Consider the following 20,686-nt stretch of genomic DNA (forward strand, 5'->3'; position numbering starts at 1 on the left):
CATATTTATGCATTTAAATTCACAATGTATTATTTCGACACTAGAATAAATCAATCATCAAATGACACCAGCTTTCTCAACAACTTTCTTGAGAGTTGAAAATAAACATGAAGCGCTGACTAGGACGGTACCGGTCATAGCCAATAGCTTTTGGTACTTTTGTCTTGGCACTGCATGTAATGTACAACACCAACAAAAATGGACGTAAATAGGAGGAAGGCGACCAGGTGTGCTTTATTATTCAATTCCAAATGAACTGGTCTCTTCAACTGCAAGGAGTAGTTTTTCGTACAGCACTTCCGCACTCTCGTATGGAGGTAAATCCAACCGATTGAAACAGGTATGAGCCCTAAATATAGAGGGAAAACAACGGTTAGATTATCTTAAATGAATGGGTTGATTCTTGCAATACCCTACCTAGGAAGACTGACAGGTTGGCCCCATTTTTCTATGCAAAATTGGCGAGGACCGGTACTTCCGCGTAGCGAAGCGAATCCCTCGTAGGGAATGCTAGAAGTACCGGTTACGAATTGTAAAAGGCGAAGTCTTTGTTCGTTGGTGAAGCGGTCAATCGCTTCCCAGAACCATCTAATGACATCATGTTGGTCGTGATATCCTGAACGGTACTCGGTATTCTTCCTCCAATCAGTCACGTCAATTTCAGCCGTTCCGGCAAGAACAAGTTCCATTTCTCGAGCATCGAAAATGGAAACTAGCCGTGGGTCGAGAACTTCGTAGAAACCACGAACTAAAGATTGCACCTGTTCGGCTACACCACGGTCCAGTCTCCATCGAATCATGCGTTCGATGTAATCTTTCTTGTTCTTTTCGGTTACGGGAAGGTTACGGCCATTGGCTTTCAGTTCGCGTTCGACATGTTGCCCACCAATATCTTCGGTAACAGCAAACGTCAATTCCAGATCAGACGAAAGATGGTTTAGGTCAGTTTCTTTCATCCACTGAAGGGACTGATGGAATTCAGAATCTAGGGATTCTACGTCACTCAACTCGACAGGTAAACGAAGTAGACTCTTGTAGAAAGGCCGGGTGAAAAACACATCCAGAAGATATTGATGAACTAAGGCCAGTCCCAAGATACGGCCGCAAAATCGAAACCATTCGTGGTGATTATCGACGAATGTAGACATGGGCGATACTTGGACGGTGTACTGTATCAAGAAAAAAGGATATGAGAAGTGTTTCTTTCGTAAAAACAAAAAATATGTTTTTGCATACCGTATCATTCGCCGAATATTCAAACAACCCATAATAGGGATTAAACATCTGTCGAGATATGAGAAAGAAAAATTCTCTGGATGGTCCTCCGTAATCAAGTCCTTCTTCTCCGAGCTAATAGACAATTTAAAAATGCAAATGTTAGTTGGATCTTTTCATCAAATGAAATAAAATGAATTGCTTACGAAACTAATTTGTAGTTTGTATCGTTGCATTTCCTTTTTGGAGGCTGACATAATTTTCGTGTATGCATCTTCCAACAAATGAGTTCGTCTGACAGGAATTTTGAATTTGTTTGGGCCTTGGCCATAACCTTTTGATTCAAGTTTGCGGTAAAACTGTCGCAATTTGGCTTCGAAATCGCGTTGGCCCTGGCGGGTTGGTAATCGAACAGAACGAACAGGGGCAGGCGAATCATTTGAGGAAGATGCCGATCCATTGAAACTAGTTGCGTTCATCTCTTGGTTGTTGCTAGCGGCCGGATTTGCGGGCACATAGGACATAATTTCATTTTCGAACAAACTGAGAACGATCGTTAGATCTACAAGGTCGTCACCGACCAGTCGATCTAGCGCCGAAGTTCCTTCTGATCTGACCCGATTAACCGTATCGCGCAATCGAGTGTTGCGACTGAAATCCGGATATCTCTCTTTCAAAATATGTCCAATGTTCGGTTGACGGAGGAAGCCGACAACTTTCTCGTTGTAAGCTGTTGGAATGGTGGGCTCGAAAGGCGGAGCTGAGGCAACTGCCCCTTGACTTCCTGTCGCTACTGGTATCGTCGGAGGTCGAGGAGGTGGAATGGGAGCTCTTCCTGAATCTGATTGATCGTCAGCACTCGCAGACTGCGATGGGGCACTGATCAATTGCGGCAATCTCGGATCAATATACCATGTCGATTTGTTTTGATGATCCACATAAAAAGGTCGACCGTGCTTGTCGAGTCGGGCTTCCCATCCGGACGGAAGCGGCCGTGAAGCCTCGGCGAATAAATTCAACAGCGTCACTATTTCACGGTTGTGCTGATAACGTTCAAAGCATGAGGGGTCCCTCCACACTTTAGATAATAATTGCCTAATGGCAGGATTGCGATTATACAATCGTAACGCTTCTTCGTTGTTATGTAAAAGAGAAAAGAAATCCGGTCTCGTGACGAACCGCAATGCCGGCGAACTAGGCAAATCCGCTGCGGCAACCGTAGTGGATGCAGTTTCCGTTGGCACTTGTGGTCTTGGCTGAGGCTCGGCTTCTGCCGGAATTGCATTTGTTTCTTCTCTTTGGCGTCGATTGATTGTCCTGCGGATACTCTGATATCGTCGATCCAGCTGCTGACGCCAAATATCATTGCTGGCCTCTGCCGTAGCTGATTCAGCCACTGTGGACTCATCGGTCGCCTTTGGCCGTTGCCACGACGTCGTTTTGGTACGATGGTCTATGTAAAATACTCTTCCGTGGCTGTCCGTACGTGCCTCCCACATTGGCGGTAACGGTTCCTCATCCGTGCTGTTGGGTTGAATTTTTTGGAAGCGCGTACGATGCGGAAGAGTGGAGATGGTCGGCAATAGCTGCTGCCGAACAATCGGCGATGAGGAGGAACTAGCATCGGTGAGCAACGTTGTCATCGATGCGGCTTTGTTCTGACTGTTTCGAATGCTCAGTTCCGGACTAGTGGATGCAATTCGTTTCGGAAGGGCTGGAGGAAGTAGCTGATGGCTTACACAACGAGCAGGCAATTGCGGAGGTAAATGTTGATTCTCTTCGGTTGGTTGGTTATCACTGACATCTGTGTCTGACGTTTTGATTCGGGGTGGAGGTGGTGGCGGATACGAGCTCAAATTGACAAGTTCTTCATCCGAGGGAGAAGAAGCCGAGCATCGGATCGCTTCCGATTTGAATACATCGTCAGTCTCGGTTTGCGTCGGAGGAGACGATGATTCAGTGCTACTCTGAATCAAACTACTGCTACTGTAGTTGAGCAAAGCATTGGTTCGTGTCAACGGCTTGTGCGAATTGGTCGTGGTGATGGGCGTGTTGCGTGGCGGAAGAGGCGGAGGCTGTGTGCCATTAACGGTCTCTTGGTGACCACACGGACGAGGATAAAGGGTTTCATAAATGGGCTCACATCCGCTTCGATCGAAATGGTACACACTTTCACCCGTGATTTTCATCCATAACGGTGAATAAAGATGTTGGTCATCGCCAAGGTACGAGGCAGCCACGCGAGCCATTTCCTTGTCCACATCCGGATTGCTTTCTACCGATTCAAAATAGTCACTGATGCATACACTCTGCGATTGAACGAGAGGCTTTTTCGTCTCTCCCGACACGTAAAAGAATTGGATGGAATGGACGGCACGATCCAGTTTCTTGACATTGAAGGACCACAGCAAGTGACCTCGTGGCGTGGCTTGTTGGCAACTCATTCGGTCGAAACTTTTAATGTCATCTGTGAAATAAATATCAAATTATCTTTAATACATATGCACCACGTTCCTTTAAACTCAAAGATTAATGACACAGCGTACGAAATTTGACCATGATCAACGGAAGTTGAATCAAGTTTTACCTGGACGTGGAATGACTCAGCAATGACTAGTTGTCAAGTTGAGGTCGCATACTGATGAACAAACAAAATAAATAACAAGAAAATTGGAAAGTGGGCTTCTGTGTACGCTTTTCATACGTGTGCTCTTCAGGCTAACGGCGGAAGAAGACTAAACACCACTTTCCAAAAGTATGGTTTAAAACGTACCCAAAAATGCTGCCTACACACACACATATACACGCAGTGAAGGGGGAGGTGGGACGAGGGCGTACGATTATTGAAGCGCCCACTGCTGTGGGAGGGGATATTCAAAAACTAACTGAAGGAAGCTGAGATTGTTGACGAAGCATATCTTTACAAAAGAAACCGACGAATAGAACGCCACATGGGATATTCACCCACCAAATACTAAAGAAAGACAGATGCATGGAAACTCTTTCGTGCCTACCTCAGCTCAGCCACTCCCACTTTCAACCCCCCTCCATCCGCTTCCTTTCCCTACAATCCTATTAGCCTCTCTCGGAAAAAAAAGGTTTTAATATGTTTAGTCAAATTGAAATAGCGGGGTAGGTCTCGAATAATAGCACGATTTTTAACAGAATTTATGCTACAAATTTATGGTTCAATAATAATCAAAAACTGTGATAACGCTCAATTCCGAAAATTTGGCAACCTTTTTTTCTATCTTTATAACACGACTGAAAGGAAATATCCGTGGGCAAGCTTAAATTGCTCCCAGAAGGTGCGATTTTTTTAAAAAAGAACAATAAGACGATAAATCGACGCTAATGAGGGAGAGATTGGGGTTTACAATGGCTTGACAAGTTGCTTCGCGAAAAGGAAAACGGGTCGACAATCCATTGTTTTGTAGCTGTCTTTCGCCCATCATAGAGCTTTGTCTCCATTTTTTTTTCTCTTTCCTATTTTGACGACTGAATCCGTTTCCGGTCGACAAACTAGGGTTTGTCATGAATGACGGGTAGCACTGGGAGAGAGAGAGAGAGACTCGGCCATTGCACAAGGGGAGCTCTTGGCCAGGTGTTAAGCAGTGCAGTACTGTGGAAACGGGAAGTTTCCATTTCCGGGCGCGCAGGAGCACACTTCCGGACCAACGGAAGTTTCGTCGAGGGAAACTAACAACTTCCCTTTTAGTTTTCCCTAGCTCAATTTGTCTACTGTTTATGTAGGGAGAACGGAAATGATCTTATTTTGAGACTTGAATATATACGGTGCAGCCCAGTTTCCAAAATCTACGGATGGGCTAACTTGCAAAAAAACCATTAAGGTCAACGTCCCATGTCGGGTAGAGTCCCATAATAAATTCTTGCTCCTGTATGAGCGATATAAGGACAAAATATGCGTGACGGGAAAAAAAACCCACATCCTTCTTGAAAACTAATAATAATAGTAATAAAAACAATTCATGTTGCGGAAATATGGCTAAAGAATAATGAGATAACAAATAAAATATTGTTACCTTCAACGTGGACGGCGATGAAATCAGTATCGTGCACTAAATGATGGTCGTGAATGTTCCACGAAAGCATGAAGTTATACTGAGGGTCCGGTGGTGGGTCAACATTAAGAATGGGCGAGTACGACTCGCAGTCCACGAATCGTATCCACAAATACGTGTCATCGCATTTGATCATTTCCTGTTGAAATGTGGTAATTCAAGGAAATTATTTAGAAATGACCCCTTTAGCAACGTGCGTAAATTCCATTCACGTTACGAACAATATTGCTAAAACACCGATGTTAGAAAGTGGCCAGGAATTTTTCCTTAAATGGTAATTCTACACATCCTAAAGGTGTAACACTCCATCTTCGTTTGTGTCAACTTTTTTTTTTTGAATTTTTCTTTTGTTTACCCATGAAGATTCAACTCTTTTGTAGATAAATAAAAGCAAGCGAAATTTATCGTGGTTTTTATGAATGTTATGGAATGCCTTTCAATGATATTAATAGTTGATTTACAAGGTGTGACGAAAGTTGATTATTAAAAGTGACGTGACAAAATTTACGACGCTACTGACTACAACAGGAATAGATAAGATAATTTTTCTGATTAAAAAATGTTGGGATAGGTTTTGCGGTTTATTATTTTCTGGTTTGAACACTTGTGTTACTCCCTTATTTTCAAAGCTTTTAACGAAAGTAATGGTGGAGAGGGCGAGGGTATGCAGAAGGGGGAGGATCCCGAAATGGGATTTGATGTTAAAACGCTTAGATTTACGTCAAGGAAAAACAACTCTGAATTACAATAGGAAAATAAAGACCAAAACGTAACGAGATTGTTAAACGATATCTTGCTTGAGCTACTGGAAAGCTGGTTATTGTAAGGTATATGTTTCTATTGAACTTACACAAGGGCGTCTCGGCACACCCTGTTGCGATTTTTGACACGAACTTGAAATATCGATTGTTGACAGCTGCTAGGCTCGTTTAAACAGAGAATTGGCTAAACGTATCACGACATTGGAATTAAACAAAACACAAATACTGAGCACAAAGTATAATAGAAAAATAACTGTCGGGTAAGAAACACTCAGAAATCACATTCAGATGCCAAACGTTAACTGACGAAAGAGTCATCTGGCGGAGAGCCATGAGTCAACTCAGCTCATTTGCATTTACTTTTTTCTTTTTATTATTTTTTTTTAAACCTAATAAATCTCAATGTATTTTCTTTTTCGATTTTTTTTTATATTTTGTAAAAATAACACTAAAATTTAATAATTATTGGGAGGTGACGCAAACGGTCGGCAATCTTGCCCACGGTTCTTTGTAGCTAACTACAAGCAGACTAGTTTAATTGTAAGCAAACGTGAATCAAATAAAAAACTTACCGTGTCATATTCTAAGAGGAAACAGGTTAGATACTAAACTTTACCATATTGTTACCTTAACTTTACCTAAATATGGGTTATTGCCATTTGCTTAACTCGGTAAACCGTCTCAAAGTCCCAGCAAATCGAATATTGAAATGTTTTAGCTCAAACAAGCGGACCGTCTCTTCCGTTTTGACTAGCACAAATGAAGCCAAAGTCAATGTTGGAATCACTGATTTATCTGTTGGTTCGGAATATGAAGGTTTTCAAGTCAAATCTATACAAGAAGTACAAGATCTTGCACTGACTGTAGTAAGACTTTCTCATTTGAAGACTGGAGCAGATTACCTCCACCTTGCTAGAGAAGATGCCAACAATGTTTTCTGTGTTGGTTTCCGCACTGTTCCTAAAGATTCAACAGGAGTGTCACATATTCTTGAACACACTGTTCTGTGTGGAAGCAAACAGTATCCAGCACGAGATCCATTCTTCAAGATGCTCAACAGATCTCTATCAACATTCATGAATGCCATGACAGGGCCCGATTACACAATCTATCCATTTTCAAGTCAAAACTCAAAGGATTTCAAAAACCTTTTGTCTGTCTACTTGGATGCAGTCTTTTACCCTCATCTTAGAGAACTGGATTTCCTTCAGGAAGGTTGGAGACTTGAACATGAGAACCCATTATCCCAAGATACTCCTCTCCAGTTTAAGGGAGTTGTATTTAATGAGATGAAGGGTGCTTTTTCTGATCCATCATATGGATTGAATCAACAGCTTGTAAGGAATCTCCTACCAAGCCACACCTATGGAAATTGCTCTGGAGGTGATCCTCTCAAAATCTTGGATTTAACATGGCAGCAATTAAAAGATTTTCATGCAAAACATTACCACCCGAGCAACTCTAGGTTTTACACTTATGGTAACATGCCTCTGAGAGACCATTTGCAATTCATCAATCAAAACTATTTGAAAAGCTTTGAGCGAATCTCACCCAGCGAAGAAGTTCCAAACGAGAAACGTTGGGTCCAACCTCGACAAATCAGTGTCGATGCACGAGAAGATCCGTTCGCACCGAACCCCGAGAAACAAGCCTCAGCTGTTGTTAGTTATGCTCTCGCAGATATCAACGATCTGTACGAGACTTTCGTGTTGCAAATTTTAAGTGAACTTCTCACTGGAGGACCTAACTCACCGTTTTATCGCAATTTGCTTGAGCCGAATATCGGTACAGGTTACTCACCCGTCACCGGATTTGATAGCCATACCAAAGACACCACTTTTACTATTGGATTGCAGGGGGTTCACAGCCAAGATGTGGAAAAAGTTTTGGGGATTATCCGCTCTACGTTTGAAGAAGCTGCCAGAGATGGCTTTCCGGCTGAACGAATTGAAGCAGTCCTCCATTCCATCGAATTGGCCGTGAAGCACCAAACATCCAGTTTTGGTCTTTCGATGGCTATGAATCTGACACCGCTTTGGAACCATGGAAGTGATCCTGTAGAAGCGTTGTATATCAACGCAAAAGTGGAAAAATTCCGTCAAAACTTGCGTGACAATCCCGACTATTTGAAGAACAAAGTCCGCCAGTATTTCGTCGATAACACGCATAAGCTAGTAGCAGTTATGCAACCGGACAAGGACTTTGAAATGAAATTGGAACAACAAGAAAAAGCCATACTTGATGCCAAATGTCGGTCCTTGACCGATAAAGACAAGGCTTCCATTTTCGCCAAAAATCAAGAGCTTCTTGCCATGCAAAGCAAAGTAAATGACACCGAATGTTTACCAACACTCCATCTCAGCGATATTTCCAACCAAGCGGAACAAGTGCAGTTGGACAACGTGAAAATACTTGGAGTTCCTCTTCAAGTAGCTGTGCAGCCAACTAACGGCATAACGTACTTTCATGGCGTGTTAAACACGGCAGACTTGCCGGAGAAGCTGAAAATTCATTTGCCTTTGTTCGCTATGGCTGCCACAAAAATGGGTGCGGGAGATATGGATTACCGTCAGCTGGATCAACAGATCGAACATAAAACTGGCGGACTCTGTTTCGGCATGTACCTAACCGAAGGTCCTGGTTCCATCCGCTCTTTTGAACAGGGAATTCAATTTTCGTCCCACTGCCTAGATCGAAATCTTCCCGACATGTTTCAGTTATGGCAATCCGTTTTCAACCGACTTCGCCTAGTAGACGAGGATCGACTGGAGACGCTCATTCGAAATTTAGTAGGCGACTTGGGTAATAGTCTTACCCACTCTGGACATCACTACGCCATGACTCACGCTGCATCGTGCCTCACGCCAACAGCCCACCTCAAAGAGTCGGACGAAGGAGTGACTTACATCAGGAGGGTGAAAGCCATAGCTGAAACCAATCAGTTTGAACCGCTGCTTGAATGTATGCGTGACATTGCCAGTCATTTACTAGTTAAAAACAATATGAGATGTGCTCTGAATGTTACGTCCGATTCACGAGAAGAGGCTATTAAACAATTGGAAGGATTTGTGTCTTCAGTCAAGGGATCACCTGTCGACCAAGATGTGTGGACCATTGATAATGAATTCCAACCCATTATTCAGCGCAGCCATTACGTTTTACCGGTTCCTGTCAACTTTACTTCAAAAGTGTTACCTGGTGCTTCTTACTTATCGCCGGATTACGCTCCGCTTCGAGTACTAGCCGGCATCATGTCAGCCAAGTTCTTGCATCCTGAAGTTCGAGAGAAAGGTGGAGCTTACGGTGGCGGAGCCAGTGCTTCAGCAGCGGGACTCTTTTCATTCTACTCGTATCGCGATCCCAAATCACTAGAAACTATTGAGACCTTTGATCGAGCTGTTGAATGGGCTCTCAAAGCTGACTACAACGACGAAGCGATCAAAGAAGCTAAACTTCGAGTCTTCCAGAAGATCGATGCTCCAACTCCGCCATCTGGTAAAGGCATGCGCCTTTTCCTCAGCCATATCACTGACGAGCAATTTGCTGCCCATCGTCAACAATTGGTTAATGTAACTAAAGATGACCTGGTCCGAGTTTGCCAAGAGTATCTCCGTCAACCAGCCGTCCATGGTGTCACCATAATCGGCCCACCCAACGACACAACAGCAAGAGATCCCTCGTGGAACGTGGAATTCTCTTAGTTTCTTTATGAAATTTGTTGAATTAGAAAACATATCCTAGTTTTTTGTTTTTGTTTAACAAATATTGTGTTCTTATTCTTGAGAACTGTTCCAAAATAAACTCTTGATGTTTGAGCATGACTTTGTTATTCTTTTATTAGGTATCGTTCGTCATGGAATTCTTGAATGGGCAGTTTGAACGAGATGACGTCTATTTTCGCGAGGCGATGCAGCTTTTGTCAGATTTTAATTGGATCTACAAATCCCGCAATACTGACATTTTAGCCGATGGCATTTTACATTTCATTCCGGACGATTGGATTCCCATATTACAACTGAATTGCTTTGAAAATATCCAAATGGTCATCAAGGGTGAAATCAATGTAATTTGCTAACTTGTACAAGTACCATCCGAATTTGCAAAGTAATTTACTCTGAGATCATATCGTTTTGTTCGCATAGCCTTCATGGCCGCTGGATCTTACGAAGTTTGCCGTGAGTTGCTGGCGTCTTTCATTAAGAATAAACTTGGCTCGAAAAGAAGAAGCCCTTTCAAAATGGAAAAAAGTTAATCCGAAAAAAATACATGAGGTTGTGAATTTCTCTCTACTTATCGGAGAAAAATGCGCAGAGAAAGACATCAAACATGTTGTTGACATTGGAGCAGGTTTGGTATGTCCAAAAATGGATTTATTTGCATCAAAATGTTGAGGAATTCGCTCTTCTTACATCGATTTGCAGGGTTATTTGGATAAGGAACTGTCTGATCGTTGCGACCTCCATGTCTTAGGACTGGAACGAGATGCGTATCGAGTTTTGGCGGCCAGTCAACGTGCAACCGTCGACACACCAGAAAATGTGCCAAATCGATGTCGTGCCATTTTTAAAGAACTGGTAGTAAAATCCGAAGATACTTTAGAAGACCAAATAGAGTCTGTTATTTCCAACTGGTTCAATGAACTTGAAGCCCAGCACGTGCCATCCCCGCCTCTTTGCATGATTGGTCTACATTCCTGTGGCGATTTGAGCCCTATCATGATGAAATTATTTATGAACATCAGGCACTTCCATTCTCTCTTACTGGTGTCGTGTTGCTATCATCGAATGGATTGGAAAAAGGAACCGGTCGATGATAACTTATTTCCTATCAGCAATAGCCTTAAAAGCAATCATTGTGAGCCGGAAGGCATTCAAAATCTCTTCCGTTTGGCCGCTCAGGAAACGCCAAATCACTGGATACAGCAGAATACTTTGAACTGCCAACGTCAAGCGCAACACACCTTTTACCGATCTCTAGTCCAACTTTACGCTAATCGAGGTTAGATTTCGTATTTATTCTTTTACGCTCTTGATTGTGTTATTTCATTCTTTCAGAAGGCATTCAGCTGCTAAAACAGCACAGGAAACCAGTCAAAATGCAAAAAACATCCGTTGGATTTGAAGAGTACGTCGATCAGGCTATCCAAGCGTTCAGTCTACCAGGACAAATAGCAGACCATCGACAGAAACTTTTAGACATTTACTATTCAAATGCCCGTCTTTTACCGGCGCTGGAAACTCTTATTGTGTTGCAAGTGCTACTTCAACCGGTTGCTGAAGCGTTGATTCTCGTCGATCGAGTGGTTTATTTACGCGAGAACGGAATTAATGCTTCACTTCAACAAATATTTGACGATCGCATATCGCCGCGTTGTTTTGTCACCCTAGCAGAGAAATCAAAATCCTCCTAAATTTAATACCTTATGCGAAGTCCGTGAAAAGTAAGGCTAATAAATGGGGGGGAAAAAATAGTAAAATGGGTTGCCGAAACCTTCGGTTACAGGCCATTTGAAACCCCTCCCAGTTTCGTCTAGTGCGCGCTACGTTTCATATGCGAATAAGAATAACTAGGAAACATGATAACGGGAATAGTGCCTTTACCTCGTCTCTTTTTTCTTCCTGCGGCTATGCAAGCAGGGGGAGGGCAAACTACAAAGTTCATTGAATGGAAATCGAATCCCAGAGACTTTCCACTTGTTGTCAACTAAAGTTCCTTGGATCTCTACTGTGGTCGTTTAAAACTGTACATATTGAAATTCACTTGGTTTTCCTTGAAGGTAAGCATTTTATATTAAACTATGTATGTATCTTTGTTAGACGGTGATACACATGTTTGACAATCTCGAAGGAATGACACGATTTGACGAAGTGTTTTGAAACTGTGTAATTTTATTTAAGAAAATTTGTTGGGGTTATTTTTAGTAGTCTTCTGACAGTGCATACAAGAGCCTTCATTAATCCCCACGGCAACAAACATGGGTTATGTGGTTAAGTCAATTGGCCTTCAGCTATTTTTCTATTTTCTTAATCGATATGTAAAATATTACTACGAAAACATATAATAATTATGTTAGAGCCGGTTGGTGAACAACTCCTTTTAGTGGCATTACGTTAATAATTGCAAGTAAAGCTTCGCAAATAAAAATAATATTTATAACGGCCTACGTGCTTTCCATCTGCATCCAATGTTATGTCTAGGTCACGTAGCTCCACTGTTTCTGTTTTCTTTATTCGGCGTTTGCGTTTTGAGAAGGTTAGTCCAAGCTATACAAGCACTGAAAAATGTCGACTTACAAAATCGTGGATGACGCCTACGGTATGGAACTCAATTTTTGCGTTAGTTGATCGACATAATTTTAAAATGTGTTTCTATTAACACGACTAGGTAAATCTGGTGTGAAATTGCTCCACATTAAACGTGATGGCCCTGTCCATTCTATTCGGGAATTGGAGGTAAATACCCAACTAACGCTGTCCTCTAAGAAAGACTACACGACAGGTAAACAATTTGATATAATTTTTAATCTTTCAAATTCTGAAACGATTATTGTGCAGGTGATAATTCTGATATCGTCGCCACCGATTCGCAAAAGAACACAGTCTACCTGCTGGCTAAGAAACATGGTGTCAACAGTCCCGAAGAGTTCGCCATCACCCTCTGTCGCCATTTTCTCAACACGTATAATCACGTACTGAAAGTGCAGGTCCATATTGAGCTTTACCCTTGGCAGAGGGCAGAAATCGATGGAAAGAAACACAACCACGCTTTCGTGTTTACACCTGTTGCCGTTCGTGTCTGCACTGTTCGTATGGAAAGAAACGGTTGGTCAATTGTTGTGGCTTCTTTATCTTCAATAATTGATTGAAAATTCGTCAGGAGTACCGGTTGTCGAATCGGGATTAAAGGATCTACGTGTACTGAAAACTACTCAATCGGCTTTTGTCAATTTCGTCACTGATGATTACCGTAAGTAAATTTAATTAGTTCTCCATTTAAAACTGTTTAAATTATATTTTGATTTATAGGCAGTCTGCCTGATGCTAGTGATCGTGTGTTCAGCACGGTGATTACTTCGCGTTGGGTGTATTCAACGACCAATGTCGATTATTGCAAAGCTTGGTATCTATATTTGCGATTACATGATGAGCTATTGTTAAACAGTTATTCTATTAATGGACGTTACATGCAGGAACGGAGTTAAGGATGCGATCCTTTCAGTGTTTTCTGGACCAGCGGATAAAGGTATTTTCTCACCATCAGTACAAAACACTTTACATCTAACGGAGAAATTAGTTCTCGATTCCATCCCGGAGGTATGAAGCAACTATGTCTTATTTAACCTGTGCTGATTAAATAATTTTTTCAATATTTACAGATTAATTACATCGAAATGATACTGCCAAACAAGCACTACGTTAATGTAGACTTGTCGAAATTCAAAAACGTTGGATTTGCACACAATGATACGGTTCTCCAACCACTCGACAAGCCGTCAGGAAATATTCGAGCAGCTTTGGCTCGCACTTTGCCCTCCAAATTGTAAACGTAAGAAACCTGCTATGACGTAGGGCGCAACAGCTCAATTGAATTTAAGAAAGTGGTACCATTTTGAAAGGTGTCTTGTTAGTCTTAGATGTACCGTTTTGATGGACAATACACTCTCCGTTCATCGCAGAATATGCATTTTACTCGCCATTTTTACGACACGCTTCTAGAATTGGGGTAAAATCATTTTGCTGCCGTGTTATATACGTTTGTGAAAGGGACATTCAAACCAGTTTTGCGACCTTTTAAGCTTCAAAACTAAAAATGTTGTGAACACGATCTTATCCAGAGGTTCTCGGAATATGTATCAAGTTTCTGGCTTCGTTCGTAGAAAAACGAGCGGTAAGTTGACGGCTAGCTCCGGTACCTAGTGACAGGATGTCTTGCATGCTATTTATTGATCAATTTTGAAAGAAAAAAGAAAACTTGTTTGACATCCAATCAACTGTGAATAGCTGTGATTGTCAGCCAAAAATCGTGCTAAAAGAAATCGATTGTACAACAACTTTACAACAAGGCCGCCAACAGATCGATACATCTGAACGTCTTTTTAAAAAAAAGTATTCCTGGGTCGGCTAAGTCCCAATCAGTTTGCTACCATCCTTCGTTTTCAATAACACGCTTGAGCAAGCTAACCCGAGCATCGCCAAAGGCAAGACATAATCTTGTCCCGAATTTTATGGGGCATGTTAATAGTAACGATCCGCCTACGTTTTCTGTTGGGTATTTTTACAAATCAGGAAATGCGGTCTTTTCGTGTTATCCGCGTATCGATTGATCGGGCCTTTTCAACCTATTGACTAGTTTCCCAATAATGAAAGGGAATGGTAAATTAAATAATTATATTAAAGCTGAACCGCCGTAGTGCTTTTCGTTCCCTATCGTCATTATTCAATTGGTAATTATAGAGGAGAATCGTTCCAAGTTTTTTTTTAAATAAGAAAAAATTTAAATGAGCTGCAAATACTGAAGAAAAATGTATTCAAATACCACCCACTCCCAGTAGCCCACTGCTGCCCCTCATTTACATTTTGCGAAAAAAACAAAAACCTTTCCTCCTTTTTTTTTTCTTTTCTTTAAACTGACCCTGGTGCAACCTTGAGAAACCATGGCATTCTCGGAACGAATATGGGGACACATTTTAAAAACAAAGAATTTATGGCTTGGCAGTTTCTGAAGAAATACACAATGTAGCACGTAGCGTATTGTAGGGGCAAACTCATTGTTTCTTAGTTCATCTCGAATTTCATTAGGAGGTGGGGTAAGAAAACCGAGAGAAAATTATGCAAAAAATTTAAATAAAGCAAGTATGCAAAAAAACTGAACTGTTTTAGGGAATGGAGTAGGTCCGCAGAGGACGAGGAAAGGGATAGCAAAAGTAGGTAGTGAAATTTTTGAAAACGAAAAATGCTCATCTACGCTGCACTTTCGCCTGAGGTAGTTCTCTTCTAGAAAAGGTATTCCAGACTTTCGAAGGACGAGTTGTTGTTATGCGTGGCAATCAAATCTTCGGCTACAGGTGGAACAGTGTCTCATCGGTACAGAAATGAACCAGTCTCACAATTCGGACAACGCTAACGGAATACAACATCACCAAAATGTAAGTTTTTCATTCTGTTTTACTTCTAAATTTTTCACGCCATTTGTTCACTATATGCAACAGATACCCCTAACCAACAGTTTACGAAAATGGGCCGACAGTTTCGGTGTCACTTTGGAAAGCTCGGAATTCGCTGCTCAAATGGATTCAGTTGACCCGCTTCGAGAATTCCGAAGCAATTTCACTTTTCCTACCATGAAAGATTTACCTTGTGGTAAGTTATTTGAATACAAATTTACCCTGATGAGAAGTTCTAATAGTTTGACATATAAATCCAGTGGATCTCTCGTTAATCGAAAACCCGGACGAAGAATGCATTTACCTGTGTGGCAATTCTCTTGGGCTCAAACCCAAACGCGCCGATGGTTACCAACAAGAAGTTTTAAACTGTTGGGCTAAATTGTAAGTTACTCATGCAAATATTAGCAGTTGAACCTTACAACAATTGTCGTAATTTAACAGAGGTGTTTTCACGCACTTTACTGGTCGCTTCCCCGCTGCCAAATGCGATTTACTTGTCAAAGATTCGCTGGTGAAACTCGTAGGCGCCGAGAACACGGCCGAAGTAGTTTGCATGAACGGTCTCACTGTCAACATTCATCTGCTTTTAATTTCTTTCTACCGACCGACAGCCACCCGTTACAAGATCATGATTGAAGGACACGCTTTTCCGTCCGATCGAGTATAAACAATATCTTTCAGTCACAACCTTTCCAATTTAATTATAATTTTCAATTAATTTTTTTTGTTGTTTGATTAGTACGCCGTTGTATCGCAGCTGAATTTGCATGGTTATACGGAAGAGGATGGACTAATTATTCTACAAACTAGACCCGGTGAGCACCTTCTCCGCACTGAAGATATTTTAGAATCCATCGCAAAACACGGAGAACAGATTGCCGTCATCTTCTTATCGGGCGTTCATTACTATACAGGTAAGAATGTCGTACACGTCATTTAGTTCTATAATCCAAGCTCGTGTTTGTGTTTTTCAGGACAGAAGTTCGACATCGAGACAATCACAAAGAGCGGCCAAGCTCAAGGTTGTCTGGTCGGATGGGATTTGGCTCACGCTGTCGGCAATGTCGAGCTGAAGATTCACGATTGGAACGTGGATTTCGCTTGCTGGTGCACATATAAAGTATATATTCTCGTTTATAAATAACTCTTCATAAAAGTAACATTACTGTGGAATTTGTCGATATGAGACACTCGCTCCCGAAGTCAAAGATTCAAACTAATCCTATTTTAGAACTTTGATTTTCCGAGTGCTTTCCGAAACTGTCAAGGGAAGCTAGACATCTTGGAAATAACGAGACGATATGGCTGATGCATATGAAATAGCATTCCATATTGATCGTAGAATCCATGGTATAGTTTCATACATAACTTGCCCTTTTTTTTTACAGTATTTAAATTCAGGAGCGGGAGGCATTGCTGGAGCTTTCATTCACCAAAAACATCATCATGACAATCGTCCCAAGTTTTGCGGATGGTGGAGCAACCGCGAAGACACGCGATTTGAAATGCAGCACAGTGTCGATGCGGCTGCTGGTGCTGACTCTTATCGTTTGTGTAACCCTCCACCAGCCCTCGTTGCATTACACAAAGCTGGTCTTGAGGTAGTTTATTGATCAACATATAGAATAAAGTTTTCTAAAATTGTTCATGAACATGTCTGTTTCAAACAGATCTTTGAGGAAGCAGGGATGGATCGTTTGTTGGCTAAACAATATTTGCTAACTGGCTATCTGGAACATTTAATGGATCACCTGGCTCTGACTGATGCAGGAGAGGATAAATTCGTCGAGATTATAACCCCACGCGATCCACGACAAAGAGGCACTCAGTTGTCGGTCATGTTTCCATTTTCAGTGAAAGATATTCACGAGAGATTAGAAAAAAGAGGAGTCGTGGTATGTAGAGCATCTATATTAGATCTACTTTTATTTCATCAAATATTTAATTTTCTGTCAGTGCGATGTACGTCTTCCAAGCGTCATGCGTTTGGCTCCAACGGCTTCGTACAACACGTTCACGGATGTTTATCGATTTTTTACGGTACTCAAGCAGGTGATGATAGAGTGCAAGATGTAAAGCCAGTGACGTTACTTCGCTTGATTGACAACCATGGCAACTAATATTTTAGCCTGGGCTTTCTTTGAAGGTAAAAAAAACATGTAATGTGATTTGAAAAATGTAATAGTAAATGAATAATAATAGGATAAAAATATGACATGTAAGTTTGACACGAGCGACGATCCAGAAAATGTTTTGATTGAAACGTAATGCGCTTTAACAAACTACTGAACTTTTCTAACTTTTTTCATTTTATGTAATCCTCTTTCGTGCAGACCGTTTAATGGATCAAAATAAGCCCATAAGTACTCGAGCGACGATAAGATAAAGCCTATTACAAATTTTAATAATACAAAGTTTCAGAGCATAGAATTGTACTACTCTGCAAATGCTTACAGTGTGGCAATAAGACTTGAAGAATTGAATAAGTGAATTACTGCGAATATCATCTTCTACTAGTGCAAACTTGTGTTATTTGAAGTGCCTATTCACGTAAAAGCGATGAGGAAAAAAGAAGTTTGATTTAATTGTCAGAGCTCTTTTTTTTTTACTATGCTCTTTGCTACGCTATTAGCAATGGGTACTAAATTTCTTATAAATCCTGTTGATGGCATAGTACAGCTGAGATCAATACGAGTTTATTATTTTGATCAAAAGTTTCCTAGTACGCTACGTTCTGCGAAAGAACCTGAGATTAAAAAAAAAAACATGTCGTTATTTATTCAATAGTGAGCCAAGCGTAGCCAGCGGAGCTATGCATGATATGAGATTTTTTTGGTCTGCCCGCCAACTTTCGGGGTTGGGATAATGTCGGTTGAAAACCAAATTAGTGTCAAAGGAAAAAAGTGATACCATAGGACGCAACGTACAGTTTAATGTGAAATTATCTTCCGTGCTGTCTCATTTCACTGCGTGATGCAAATAATGGGGAAGCTTAAGGTAAACAGGTGACATGTTATATTTCTTCATTATAGGATGACAAGACTAGACAACACAAAGTGAACAATGTTGTGATTACCGACCATAACAAAGCCTCTGTCACAATTAAGAACCAAGACCTTTTTGCTGTCCCGCATAAATTTGACGTTAACCCCTGAAAATGAGATACGAAAAAGTAAATTTAAAAAGTATGCACAAAAACAAATTTCCATTGACAGATTACCAAACAAGGAAGCACCGATTAAGAATGGAATTGAACTTTTGTCCGTCGGGACATTTTTGCCGTGGCCCAGATACACCTACTGCGTAAACGTTACTAGCAAGTTTATGTAAATAAGGTTTCGTGGTTAAAGCCTCAAAGGAGCTGGCTAAGAAAGCCAAGACGATTAACGTTTTAAAAACAGAACGGGATTGCATTCTGAATTTCACTGAAGGTTCGGGTTCGATTAACAACTCGACGTACAATGGAAACACAAATCAAACTGAATAAAAAAAAGAACGACAATTAGCATTCGTGAACTTAATTGTAGAGGGCTGAAAATCGTTAATGAGAATATGTGGATGTGGTAGTCGGTTGTGGCTTTTTCACCTATCATTTGTCGCCGGATAGATGTGGTTTTTAAGTAACCTACTATATACGTTTCATAATCTCTTTTACCCATTCGTTCTCTATAAACTCACTCTTGTTAATGACATATCTCCTTGGAAATCTATTCTAGGAGATCTTGTAGTTGCTTATTAAACCACGTGTCCCTTTATCGAACATGTATTGACGAAACATTTCGAACTCTTAGTGGAAAAGTAATTCAGACAAACATTGACGTAGGTCTGTGCGCGATTGATTTGGTCCAGGAATCACATGAAAGGATCAATATCTTTTTATTATAATTGTTTAAATAGACGAATCGTTTAAGGTAAAAATAGCTTTTGTTGCTCCCACCTCAATGGAGAAGGTAGGTAACTATGAGTTAAAAAACAGGTAGCGAAGCATACAAAAGGCAAGGTAAATCACTTAAGAAGATTCAGTCATCCAAACTCCGAGCAGTAACATTCAGGTATGATCTCGCCATATTAACGATGTGAAACACGCAACTATGACGATGGACTGACCTCTGGGAAAGTTATAAGGTGTACGTAATTTAAACATTATTGCTCTATATCGTACTTGGACACTATAGTTGTCACTGAAATGGTATTTAAGATTTAAACAATCAATCTAATGGACTTTTTTTTTACCCCCTTAAGAAAGGATAATCACAAGCTATTAACGAGGCAAAAACTAGCGAAAGCGATTCAGCACGATGTAAACCAATAAAGACGCCCCAGCCATCGACCAATAATTGTCACGTACCACCCAACGATGCGATAACTTTTACATTAACCGACCAGATTCCGTTTTTATTCTCTATGCTTTCATTTCCCGTTAACAGCAGTGCTTCTCCGCATCAACGTTAAAGGGAAGAAATCAAGAATAACGATTCAGACCTGAAGTGCTTCTTATACAATAGGGAGGGGGGATGGGTGTGCAAGCAACAACAAATAAAAGTTCTGAGTAGTGTGGTATACAAATGGGGCTATTTAATATAGAAACCGCCTTCGCTTACAACAATTGCGGTAGCTATATCACTGCCATTCGTTTTTATTGTGTGAGCTTTGCCGACGACGTATGAAGTACGTACTAAACGAAAGATACGCGCATCTGTTTTGAATGAGTTTTACAAACCACGTCGTTCATTGTATCGTAAGAAAAGACGTCTCTTTTTTGGCAGGTCTGCTACACAAAAGAAAAAAGATAAAATGCACAAAATGTTTTGTATGTCTGGAGGCTGCGGAGAAAATATTCACGTCTGCAGTTGAAGATTGCCAGATTAATCTAACGTGATTTTATTAATAGTATATTTATCGTGTATTTTCAACTTGCGAAAAAAACCAAAGACGAATAGCTTCCAATACGATTACATACGTCTTTCCTCCTCAGTATTTTTAGATTGGCGTAAGTCTCAGTCATTCATTATGCATGAGGACGTGCGTGCATTTTTTCCAAACAGTCGAGCGTAAACCGCAGACTGCTGACTGATTGTTCGCTTTTGTGAATATTCATCCAAGCCTAAATAAATTTTTTAGTTTCACACAAAGTGTAAACAAGAAAATACAAGATGGATTACCATATCATCCTGCAGATGCCGTTCTTATCCAACAAATGTCCAGTAGGACAACCACGACTTGGAGCTAGGGCTACTTGTTTCCTGTTGTAACGTGGTGTAGTAGTTTGGTGTTTGACAAAGATCGGCTGACGATTAGCTTCGCCTGGTTCAATCACAAAACAAAAAACGATAGCTAAAGCGAAAAATAACAAAATGCGCCACTGCATCCTGATTCCGGGAGAGAAGAATTGCCGTGGAAGATGTTTGCTTGTGCAAGGAAGAAACTAGAATGAATCTTCGACCTTTCAACCGACTCACGGC

General features: G+C 41.0%; 5 protein-coding genes and 2 long non-coding RNA genes across 9 annotated transcripts; 4 read left to right on the plus strand and 3 right to left on the minus strand.

Moving 5' to 3' along the window:
- Positions 1 to 4: 4 nt before the first annotated feature.
- Positions 5 to 6,368, minus strand: LOC130691705 (E3 ubiquitin-protein ligase HECW2-like). 2 transcript variants are annotated; one of them, XM_057514678.2, is made up of 6 exons: positions 6,148 to 6,368; positions 5,259 to 5,436; positions 1,422 to 3,682; positions 1,237 to 1,350; positions 418 to 1,169; positions 5 to 349 (listed from the first exon to the last, which is right to left on the minus strand). In XM_057514678.2, the coding sequence occupies exons 2-6, from the start codon at positions 5,431 to 5,433 to the stop codon at positions 238 to 240; spliced, it is 3,414 nt and encodes a 1,137-aa protein (XP_057370661.1). In that variant the 5' UTR covers positions 5,434 to 5,436; positions 6,148 to 6,368; the 3' UTR covers positions 5 to 237. The 2 variants fall into 2 exon arrangements, with proteins under 2 accessions (XP_057370661.1, XP_057370662.1); XM_057514679.2 differs by lacking the exons at positions 5,259 to 5,436; positions 6,148 to 6,368 and adding an exon at positions 3,803 to 4,767.
- A 208-nt stretch (positions 6,369 to 6,576) lies between these two features.
- LOC130691730 (methyltransferase-like protein 25B) lies at positions 6,577 to 11,807 on the plus strand. 2 transcript variants are annotated; one of them, XM_057514710.2, is made up of 5 exons: positions 6,577 to 6,655; positions 9,900 to 10,121; positions 10,201 to 10,410; positions 10,480 to 11,056; positions 11,113 to 11,807. In XM_057514710.2, the coding sequence occupies exons 2-5, from the start codon at positions 9,912 to 9,914 to the stop codon at positions 11,466 to 11,468; spliced, it is 1,353 nt and encodes a 450-aa protein (XP_057370693.1). In that variant the 5' UTR covers positions 6,577 to 6,655; positions 9,900 to 9,911; the 3' UTR covers positions 11,469 to 11,807. The 2 variants fall into 2 exon arrangements, with proteins under 2 accessions (XP_057370693.1, XP_059352197.1); XM_059496214.1 differs by lacking the exon at positions 6,577 to 6,655 and having other exon boundaries at positions 9,772 to 10,121; positions 11,116 to 11,807.
- On the plus strand, positions 6,590 to 9,874 carry LOC130691709 (presequence protease, mitochondrial-like). The gene has a single exon (XM_057514683.2). The coding sequence runs from the start codon at positions 6,703 to 6,705 to the stop codon at positions 9,757 to 9,759; it is 3,057 nt and encodes a 1,018-aa protein (XP_057370666.1). The 5' UTR covers positions 6,590 to 6,702; the 3' UTR covers positions 9,760 to 9,874.
- Positions 11,808 to 11,815: 8 nt separating the features above from the next.
- Positions 11,816 to 13,735, plus strand: LOC130691751 (uricase-like). Its single transcript, XM_057514734.1, has 8 exons — positions 11,816 to 11,834; positions 12,256 to 12,373; positions 12,443 to 12,556; positions 12,613 to 12,879; positions 12,935 to 13,024; positions 13,084 to 13,177; positions 13,248 to 13,371; positions 13,434 to 13,735. Exons 2-8 carry the CDS (start codon positions 12,340 to 12,342, stop codon positions 13,599 to 13,601), a joined length of 891 nt encoding a protein of 296 aa, XP_057370717.1. The 5' UTR covers positions 11,816 to 11,834; positions 12,256 to 12,339; the 3' UTR covers positions 13,602 to 13,735.
- Positions 13,736 to 15,048: 1,313 nt separating this feature from the next.
- On the plus strand, positions 15,049 to 17,369 carry LOC130691725 (kynureninase-like). Its single transcript, XM_057514705.1, has 9 exons — positions 15,049 to 15,203; positions 15,267 to 15,417; positions 15,482 to 15,605; positions 15,666 to 15,885; positions 15,964 to 16,138; positions 16,199 to 16,344; positions 16,613 to 16,825; positions 16,895 to 17,119; positions 17,181 to 17,369. The coding sequence occupies exons 1-9, from the start codon at positions 15,150 to 15,152 to the stop codon at positions 17,298 to 17,300; spliced, it is 1,428 nt and encodes a 475-aa protein (XP_057370688.1). The 5' UTR covers positions 15,049 to 15,149; the 3' UTR covers positions 17,301 to 17,369.
- Positions 17,370 to 18,222: 853 nt separating this feature from the next.
- Positions 18,223 to 18,687, minus strand: LOC130691784 (uncharacterized). Its single transcript, XR_009001305.2, has 2 exons — positions 18,445 to 18,687; positions 18,223 to 18,375 (listed from the first exon to the last, which is right to left on the minus strand). It is a non-coding gene; the product is annotated as an uncharacterized LOC130691784 (long non-coding RNA).
- A 1,413-nt stretch (positions 18,688 to 20,100) lies between these two features.
- Positions 20,101 to 20,682, minus strand: LOC130691781 (uncharacterized). Its single transcript, XR_009001302.1, has 2 exons — positions 20,387 to 20,682; positions 20,101 to 20,328 (listed from the first exon to the last, which is right to left on the minus strand). It is a non-coding gene; the product is annotated as an uncharacterized LOC130691781 (long non-coding RNA).
- Positions 20,683 to 20,686: the final 4 nt, after the last annotated feature.

This window comes from Daphnia carinata, chromosome 1 (assembly GCF_022539665.2).
Source record: "Daphnia carinata strain CSIRO-1 chromosome 1, CSIRO_AGI_Dcar_HiC_V3, whole genome shotgun sequence".
Taxonomy (NCBI): domain Eukaryota; kingdom Metazoa; phylum Arthropoda; class Branchiopoda; order Diplostraca; family Daphniidae; genus Daphnia; species Daphnia carinata.

What these genes read in the sequence shown, in the direction of transcription:
- LOC130691705 (XM_057514678.2), bottom strand. Translation starts at nt 5,433, where the DNA reads ATGATCAAATGCGATGACACGTATTTGTGGATACGATTCGTGGACTGC. An exon ending in CATCGCCGTCCACGTTGAAG is followed by an intron (nt 3,683 to 5,258) that starts GTAACAATATTT and finishes TTTATTTCACAG; the next exon opens with ATGACATTAAAAGTTTCGAC. An exon ending in AATATTCGGCGAATGATACG is followed by an intron (nt 1,170 to 1,236) that starts GTATGCAAAAAC and finishes TTCTTGATACAG; the next exon opens with TACACCGTCCAAGTATCGCC.
- LOC130691709 (XM_057514683.2), top strand. Translation starts at nt 6,703, where the DNA reads ATGGGTTATTGCCATTTGCTTAACTCGGTAAACCGTCTCAAAGTCCCA.
- LOC130691730 (XM_057514710.2), top strand. Translation starts at nt 9,912, where the DNA reads ATGGAATTCTTGAATGGGCAGTTTGAACGAGATGACGTCTATTTTCGC. An exon ending in TTGACATTGGAGCAGGTTTG is followed by an intron (nt 10,411 to 10,479) that starts GTATGTCCAAAA and finishes ATCGATTTGCAG; the next exon opens with GGTTATTTGGATAAGGAACT. An exon ending in CCAACTTTACGCTAATCGAG is followed by an intron (nt 11,057 to 11,112) that starts GTTAGATTTCGT and finishes TCATTCTTTCAG; the next exon opens with AAGGCATTCAGCTGCTAAAA.
- LOC130691751 (XM_057514734.1), top strand. Translation starts at nt 12,340, where the DNA reads ATGTCGACTTACAAAATCGTGGATGACGCCTACG. An exon ending in TTTCGTCACTGATGATTACC is followed by an intron (nt 13,025 to 13,083) that starts GTAAGTAAATTT and finishes TTTGATTTATAG; the next exon opens with GCAGTCTGCCTGATGCTAGT. An exon ending in GTCGATTATTGCAAAGCTTG is followed by an intron (nt 13,178 to 13,247) that starts GTATCTATATTT and finishes CGTTACATGCAG; the next exon opens with GAACGGAGTTAAGGATGCGA.
- LOC130691725 (XM_057514705.1), top strand. Translation starts at nt 15,150, where the DNA reads ATGAACCAGTCTCACAATTCGGACAACGCTAACGGAATACAACATCAC. An exon ending in CATGAAAGATTTACCTTGTG is followed by an intron (nt 15,418 to 15,481) that starts GTAAGTTATTTG and finishes ATATAAATCCAG; the next exon opens with TGGATCTCTCGTTAATCGAA. An exon ending in TTAAACTGTTGGGCTAAATT is followed by an intron (nt 15,606 to 15,665) that starts GTAAGTTACTCA and finishes GTAATTTAACAG; the next exon opens with AGGTGTTTTCACGCACTTTA.